The sequence below is a fragment of the Phoenix dactylifera genome, chromosome 7 (genome assembly GCF_009389715.1).
Source record: "Phoenix dactylifera cultivar Barhee BC4 chromosome 7, palm_55x_up_171113_PBpolish2nd_filt_p, whole genome shotgun sequence".
Classification (NCBI taxonomy): Eukaryota; Viridiplantae; Streptophyta; class Magnoliopsida; order Arecales; family Arecaceae; genus Phoenix; species Phoenix dactylifera.
In genome coordinates this window covers 3,862,252-3,870,806 of record NC_052398.1, presented here as the reverse complement: position 1 = coordinate 3,870,806, position 8,555 = coordinate 3,862,252, and the positions used below count along the sequence as shown (strand labels likewise).

General features: G+C 38.1%; 1 protein-coding gene across 5 annotated transcripts; it reads left to right on the top strand.

The window, feature by feature from the left end:
* The first annotated feature begins 310 nt into the window (after positions 1 to 310).
* LOC103702333 (pentatricopeptide repeat-containing protein At3g29230-like) lies at positions 311 to 6,121 on the top strand. 5 transcript variants are annotated; one of them, XR_005512465.1, is made up of 4 exons: positions 311 to 452; positions 3,182 to 4,969; positions 5,142 to 5,894; positions 5,950 to 6,121. XR_005512465.1 is itself a non-coding variant. In XM_008784714.4 (4 exons), exons 2-3 carry the CDS (start codon positions 3,326 to 3,328, stop codon positions 4,926 to 4,928), a joined length of 1,461 nt encoding a protein of 486 aa, XP_008782936.2. In that variant the 5' UTR covers positions 311 to 452; positions 3,182 to 3,325; the 3' UTR covers positions 4,929 to 4,969; positions 5,142 to 6,121. The 5 variants fall into 5 exon arrangements, 4 of the variants coding, with proteins under 4 accessions (XP_008782936.2, XP_017697131.2, XP_038983901.1 ...); XM_008784714.4 differs by having other exon boundaries at positions 3,182 to 3,365; positions 3,508 to 4,969; positions 5,142 to 6,121; XM_017841642.3 differs by having other exon boundaries at positions 5,142 to 6,121.
* The last annotated feature ends 2,434 nt before the right edge of the window (positions 6,122 to 8,555 follow it).

Below are 8,555 nucleotides of genomic sequence, written 5' to 3'. Positions count from 1 at the left end.
TAAAAAAATTTATATGCACGGTCTTATAAATAGATGAAATTGTATCTTATTCGTGCGAATCTTCTATCTACGTGTATATCTTTATAATTATTATTTTTAGATCTTGTTGAGGTAAGGGTGTTTCAATTATTTCAATTATAAATAATTTATTTTTTTTCAAGGTCAGCATGTTAACAATAGGATAAAAATGTAAAAAAAAAATTATAAAGATGTATACGTGAATAGTAATTTATGAGGATTTATATAATTTTAGATGCTTATAAGTGTACCGCTGAAAATAAATAAATAAAAAAAGCTTTAACATATTTGGGCAAGCCTATTCCAGCCTCTATTCCTATTACTCACTGTCGCCGAGCTCCGCGGTCCTTCCTCAGCCGCTAAGCAAGCCCTCGATTTCAAGCACTCAAGGCCCCAACTTGCCGCTATCTCCCTCCCTCTCGAGCTGTTTCCAGGTTTTCCCCCTTTTCTATGCCTTTCTTTATTCTATCTTTTGTTTGATCGAGTTCCTCCATTTGTATTCTTATTTTCAATCTGGGAAAATTTAAATTTCCGGTTCTTTCGCATCAAGTTTAGATTTTTATGGTGCAATGAGATCAGACATGCGGTCTCCATTGATCGGGGTATTACACGAATCGCAAAACTTAAAGCTTTCTTCTCGAATCTGGGATGTTGGGGGCACGGGGAGTTGGGGGTGGGGGTGGGGGGGTTGTGGATCCTTGTTATTAATGAAGTGGAATCGAGTACAAGTTCCTGCTTTCTGTTCTTATGGTAGTATTTTATTTATACGTTGCTGGTATAGGCCTCTACATGGTGGCTGTAGAGAGGTAGGCACAGAATCGGGAACGGATGGTGGCCGAGGGCTTGAAGGGTATGGATGGTGCGTCTGGCCAATCTGGCGAGGATGTTTGAACTGTGACAGGTGAATGCTCGAGATGCTTTCTCGTTGTTTGGGAAAGAACATTGATGATTTCCCACCAATAAAAAAAAAAAAGGAACGTCCATGGCAAAAAATCTTCTGATGACTTTTTGGTGATCGCTGCGTTGAGGTTGTTTTGTTAGCATTGTGAACCAATGTTGAAAAATTCAGTGACTTCTTTGATATTCATAGTATTTGTTAGTAGTTTTGTTTTCTCAAAATGTAGTATTAGATGGCTTCTTTTTGGTATTGGTTTGCATGCCAGACTTTGGGGGTCTTTTTGGGGGTGAGATATCCAGAATAGGATTCTAATTAGGGTATTCAGCTCCCTTCGGGCTCGGGAAACATTAGGAGCATGTTTAAGATCCTGGTGTGGTCAGGTAGAAGGTTTCTAGGGAAACTGGAGTCAACTGATCCTCAAATGTGGGATTCATGACTCCTGTCAATTCTTGTCATTTACTTAATATCTATCTTCAAGTTACTTGCGGGACATTCCTATGGAAGGGAAAAAGTTAGAGGTTTGTTGTATGTAGTAGAAGTGAGATGAAGTGCATCTAGCTTTAAAAGATGTTCGGGAGATAAACACGGCTATGCCGACAAAATGACAAGGAAGTTTGGAGAACTATAGGAAAGGTTGTGCCATTGGAGAGTGTGATTATGATTGGATTTGTAAAGGATACTGTGTCAGAATATGCACTCTATAAGTAGTCTTATATCCATTGGAAAGGTTGGAAGGTTGGGAGCCTTATCTGGTTGGTGCTAGTCTTTTAGCGAGTAAATTGAAGATGATGGGGTGTTGGAGGGGGTTTTTGGTCGAACATCCTTGAGGGTGTCGCTCCACATCTCTTTTCTTGCTTTGACAAAGCAGACTCCAGTTGTAATCATTTTGAAGCAAGAACATATGACAAGGCTTTGGTGCCTTCCAACAAAGAAATGTCAATGAAGGTGAATACAGAGACATTTTGCATCTGTTCATTATCACATAGGATTTCCTTGAGTTACTGAAAGTAGAAAACAAGGATATTGAGATCTTAATGAAGGAAAACTTGTCACTGAAGTGTTCTGTTGCTTTCCTCATGCTAATAGATGTTTTATTCACAGTTGTAAAATTTATTTTGGGGCTTAAAAGGATGTATCAGCAATATTAATCAATATAAAGTATAGTTTCTCTGCCTAGATTTTTTTGGGGCGGCACTCAGGGGCAGTGTACTTGCACTATGCAGGATGGACATATATATGTAGCTTATTCTTCATATGCAGTTGTTTTCTTGGTGCACAAGGCAGATTGTTATAGCAACAAAACATTCCACTCTGAGACCAGGTTCTCTGGGCTAGCAATTCATGTAGTGGAGGTTATTAGGCACTGAAAGAGAAACGTTAAATGGGTCCTCATTCTCTTTGTAACCTGATGGGAAGCTTGGGTAGGAAAAAAATTTTGCAGATTTTTTATTTCAAAGAGTGGAGTATTATTTTCAGAAATCTGACAAAATGTGGAATCACACATATGCTGGACAGTGTATTCTAATATGGTTTGAGGTTCAAAACGATTCATAGGTTAATCGTGATCATGATATTTTTCACTTCTTCAGCTGTTGTTTGCTGCTATTCTAGTGACTTTTGTCGGTCGCTTGAATGTAGGGATGTTGACCTATAATACTTCTTTCTCATATTGCTCTTTCAATATACTCCCAAGTCACAATTAGTTCTTTTGAGCATATTATTGTGTAATGAACTAGTAATTGCAGGCTGGCTGGATGTTCATAACAATATATGATCGTATGAGTCTGCACACTCTAACTGCTACTTGTTTGTATAAGTATATCATTAATCTTTACTTTTGTTCTGGAACATATCTGTTCAAATGAGAAAGTGGGTCATATAGATGCATGCTTCATTATTCAAAGACTTGGCATGGGAACAGACACATGTTTGTATGATCTCACCGCAATTCGCAAAGTCATGACTGCGAATTGTAACTCTTTCAATTTCCCTTCCAATCTGTTGCTTGTCTAGTGTGGGGCTTCCTCACATTGACATGTATCTCTTTAAGCTCTTATTACTATATAATGTTATTTTTTACATAGTATTTTGTGCCTCGATGTTATCACCATTAGTTAACATATTGTATATTGAGGTTCTGGACTCTTGCTGTCTCATATGTTTTGTCTTTATCCTACATGTTTAATTTCATTGTGTATGATATGTAGGCGTCAGTGTCTGGATTTAATTTGCCTAGCTGTTGATTTCCTCGCCATCTTATGCAAGGTACTTAAGCTTCATGGATTACCATCTAAGCGGAGTTGTACCTATAAGAGCAGAAGTGTGAAGATCTACTGTTGTTGATCCAAAGTTGTCTATTGATGCCTGAATGCTGGAAGTTTTTGAGAACACTCTGAAATGCCTTGAAAGATGTACAACATTGAAATCATTGCAGCAAATACATGCTCAGGTTTTTTTGAATGGTCTTAGCCATGAAAATTATGTGGCAGTCAAACTTGTATCTTTTTGCAGTAGAACACTGGGAAATATAAGTTATGCCCGCATGATATTTGATAGCCTCATAATATCTGCAAATGTTTTCCTTTGGACAGCCATGATTACATCTTATTCAAATTATCAAACTGAGGCAACCAGAGAGGCTATTTTGATCTATAAAATGATGCATCAACATGGACCTCATCCGAACCATTTCACCATGTCGTCTGTACTTAAGGCATGCTCGTTTCTAAGGGCCATAAGCGAAGGTAATCAAATTCATGCTCATTTAACTAAACTTGGATTTAATTCGTCCATTTACGTGCAAACAACATTGTTGGACATGTATGCAAATTTTGACTGGATTCACGAAGCAAGAAAGTTACTTTGGAATATGGCCGCAAGTAATGTTGTGTCATGTAATGCAATGATTGCATGCTATGCCAAGGTTGGTGACGTCCAAGCTGCTCGAGAAGTTTTTGATAAGATGTCTCATAGGGATTTGATCTCATGGAATGCCATGATATCTGGTTATGCGGGTCATGGAAATACATTGACTGCTAGGGAACTTTTTGATCAGATGCGGGAGAAAGGAATTAATTCTTGGAATGCGTTGCTTGCTGGGTATTCTCATAAAGGAGAATGGTATGAAGCTATAGAACTCTTCAGGGCTATGTGCTTGGGGCCTGTCAAACCCAATCATGTTACTATGGCTATATTGATGTCTGCTTGTGGTCAACTGGGAGCTTTAAAAATATCAAGACATATTCATGGATTCTTAACCAAAAACTGCATTGACATGAATTGTTACGTGTTCAATTCTTTAGTTGATATGTATGCTAAATGTGGCAGTGTCGATGAAGCTTATAGAGTGTTTTCTGAGATGCCTGTCAAGGATGTGGTGTCATACAATGTGATGATTGCGGGCTTTGCCAATCATGGACATAGTGAAGATGCCCTCAAGCTTTTTCCCAGGATGCTGGAAGAAGGGATCCAGCCTGATGCAGTCACCTTTCTGGGCATCTTAACTGCATGCAGTCATGCTGGGCTTATAGATGTAGGTTGCCAGTTCTTTGACTGCATGAGCAAGGACTATAGAGTGGAGCCATCAGTTGACCACCATGCATGCATGGTCGATCTATATGGTCGAGCAGGATTAATTGAAGAGGCGTATGACTTGGTAAAGACCATGATGGTAGAACCGCATGCAGGTGTCTGGGGAGCCCTGCTCAATGCTTGCAGGGCATATTGCCGTACCAAGGTCGGCGAAATTGCAGCAAGGGAACTATTTGGAATTGAGCCAGGAAATCCTGGTAATTATGTTCTCCTATCTAATATGTACGCTAGGGCTCGTATGTGGGATGGTGTTACAGAGGTTAGAGGCTTGATGCGAAGAAAGGGGGTTTCTAAAACAGCAGGATGCAGTTGGATTGAGGTGAATGATGCAGTTCATGAATTCTTAATGGGCGACGCAACTCATCCACAGCGCGAGGATATCTATGCAGTATTGAGGCATCTGTCTTTACTTTTGATCTAGGAAGGAGGTAAATATATTCAAAGTTGAAGGTGACTAGCAAGGTACGGAACTGAGTTCATTGGTTATTTACCTGATTTTCTGATGCAGCTGTATATTAGTGATTAGTTTGTAAGGAACTAGCAACTAATAATTTTTGGAATCTGGCTTGCAGTCTTTGTAAGAGTATAGGCATTTTTCACACTGAACTGTGATATTTTGGTTGCTGTTAAACAGGATTACAGCCACAAAATGTGATCGGTTATATCCAAAGCAACCTTCAGCATTCTTTCTTATCAGAAACAGGTTATATATGTGGGAGAAAAAACTTCTGAATTTCATAGATGGGCAGGATGAATAATGGCACCAGCCAGTATCCTCATGAAGAAAATGTATAGGGGTTATTTGGATCTGTGTTGTAGATAATGCAGCTCATCTGTTTCAACTTTAGCTATCAGAATGAGAAATGAGTTCCGAGGGGTGGTACAAGAAATCACAGCAATGAGCAGTCTAATAGAAATCTTAGGGAAATCATGCAAAAGCTCTGGAAGGAGTCTTCTAGTCAATCTTGATGGATGGGGTAACAAAAGACTCATTAAGCAAACTCTGGAAGACAGAATTGATTCGATATTGACAGTCTTCTTAGGCACCAAAGGTCTCGTACTCTGATGTTGAGCTATCCCGTGATTATTTCAAGTAAGAAGTGAACATATTCTTAGCAACCTCCAAACAACATAAACTGTGGTCTTTATTCTCACTACCTACCTTCGAGAAGAGCATTCATTTAGTTGGTTGACATGGCTCTATATGTTCGTGGGAGATTTATGAGGGTAGCTTTGTGGCCTATCCAAACTGGTGCTGGGTGCCATCAGGGCTGGTAAAAGAGCAACTGCCTGATAACTTTTAGAAGTGTTGGCAGACCAATGGCAAATAGCGACAGTAGGACAACAATTCCATGCAGACTATGATAATAAATAAGGCTACTGATGGGTTGGCCTGGGTTTGAGCCTAAAAACTTTAATTTTTGAAGGACTCGACATAAGAGTGTAAAATTAGATTTTATTTTAGCCTGTAAACATTCATTGATTCATACTGTTAGATGCTCTATGGGAATATTTTGGAAACCACAATGCTCTATGAACGCTGTGACTTCATATATTGCTGCACAAATGTAAACCACCCTGGTTTAAATGGTAATGAACTCTACATTAGTGTCATATGGCAATGCTAAGTATCTTTTCATACATAGAGAGAAAACCAATAGATAGTTTAACTACTAGTTTTGCTGTTAAGATTATCTGGCAGTGACTCATTTAATAAAGTCTAAAGATTTAACAAAAATTAAAGATTTCCTATTTACTGTATTTTTCATTGAAACATAGCGAGAGCTTCCTTAAAAAAAAAACACTTTGTGCTTTGCCTCGACAGAATAATCATCTGATTTCTTAGGACATGGCTTAAGACATCAATGTTACACTATGTGAAGCAAAAAAAACAGTGTTTGTTAACGCACTTTTTGTTTCCTAGACTGATTAAGCGTAGGTTCCTTCAATTTTATAGTTCTACCAATGTAACGTTTGCTCAGATTAATGATTTGAAAAAATCATGAAAATGATGCTTGCATTTAATAATGAGTTTCCATTTAACCAATGTTCCCAGCATGAAATTCAACAGGTCCAAAAATTCAGGTTATATCATGTATAAAATGTGCTTAAAACATTAAATATTTAGTTGACATTAGCATCACTAATCAATTTATACATTCACAATATATTTCAGCATATTGTCAACCGAGCAGGGGCCATAAGATGGTTGGACATTCGCAATATGTTTAAGCTACAAAATACTATAGCTTTGGGAATATTTTGGAAACCAGATTTCAGTGTCACTTTAGAGAAAGTTTTAAAGGAAGTCGACAACCCTAGGATCGATTAAATACGTTCAGCTGCACCTAAATCAAGGATAGATTCAATTCTATTTGGATTGCTACACAACTACTGCAGCCAAGCATGGATAGTTAAACTGCCAATTTACTGTTAAATATATTAAACAATCACCATCTAAAATATTAAAGAACATTAGTTTATTTTCTTTATAGGAAAACCTACAAAGAAAATATTCATGTGCTTTCTCCTCAACAAAATAAGTATTTGATTTTTGTTGCGTATTTGATCTCCTAATGCTTTCTTGAAACATTGTTGGCTGGGAGCAACGTAGGCTTGCGCAAATGAATGATTAAAATAACAATAAGAGTGCATCTTGCAATTCGATAATTACGAAAGGCTTGCCAAACTCTCCATTAACCCATTAAACAACTGCTGTTAAACAAGAAATTAAACAAAAATCCAATAGTTCATGCGAGCATATCTATAATATACTCAATCCATCATATAATTAGTAAGCCATTTGTAATGTAACTTTATCGAAGTACATATCTACATTTGCAGTAAATTTGAAGTTTAGAATACCATGAAGGTGAAGGTGGGATGTCAACTTTAAGTCGAAATCAGAAAATGAACAGGTGCCCGCTAGAAATTGCACGCAACCAATCTTCTTTAGATACATAAATGCATGTTTGGCTTCCTGAGAGTAATACATAAAGTGGGTCCTCATGGCTCACTCCCCTGACCACCAACCAAATATCAAGAATGCTATAGACTTCAGTTAAAAATGATTTTGAGGGGATTAACATATTCAAAGATAATCAAAAAAAATTATTATTTTTTTTTTTACTTAGGCAAAAGGGGTAGGGGGGAGGAAGGGACCAGCCCACCCCCGCGTAGCAGCCCCCACTGGGCCCCCGCCCTGCCAGAAGAATGTTCGTTGCGGGTAGACATCCTCCCCATCTGAAGGTGAGCACGTCACATCTGGCACCATCCAGGTACAGGAGAAAGAAAAGTATAACTGCCAACAAGCCGTCCGGGCATGGGGCATCCGGTCTTCGAATTTAATCGACGTCCGTGCGTTTCGAATCCGAACAATTTGGGTAGGATTATTGTCTCGTTACTATCGAGCTATCATCTTGGTGGCTCAAAATATAAAAATTATCGGAAATATAAAAGAACCCACCACTTGAATTTTGACAAATTTAACACTGCAGTAATTTAGTTAAAAAAGAACAAACGCAAGACATTCCTTTCAGTTGCTCTTTTGTTTGGGCCCAAAACTCCAATGAGTTTGAAAGTGGATTGGGACCATCACTGCCGGACATTGAATGCTCGAGCTTTTGCTGGGGTTGGTACTGCCTGAATTATTATTGGTGGCATCCGTCCAAAAATTGAGGCCCAACTCCCACGGGCTCTCCACAGTACCTTCACATGAGTTTAGAAACAAACGCAAGCAAAAATTAAACTTATAGTTTTATAATCCAAATAACTTTGTACCAACCATTCTAGCTACATTGGTCTTGAGAGCAGGTTGATCTTTAGTTATATGGCTTGATTTACTGAAAATTTTACCAAATCAAAGCCGGACTTGGTGGTTTATTTTGCAGGCTAGGGGGAGTCATATTACACCAAATAATTTTTTCTCTTGTTAGAAGAGAAAAATATTTAATTTCAATTTTAATTCTATGATTCTAAAAACATTACAAACTAGACTTCTTTTGTTATATTTGTTAATGCCGATTTTTTCTTCATTTTCTCCTTCAAC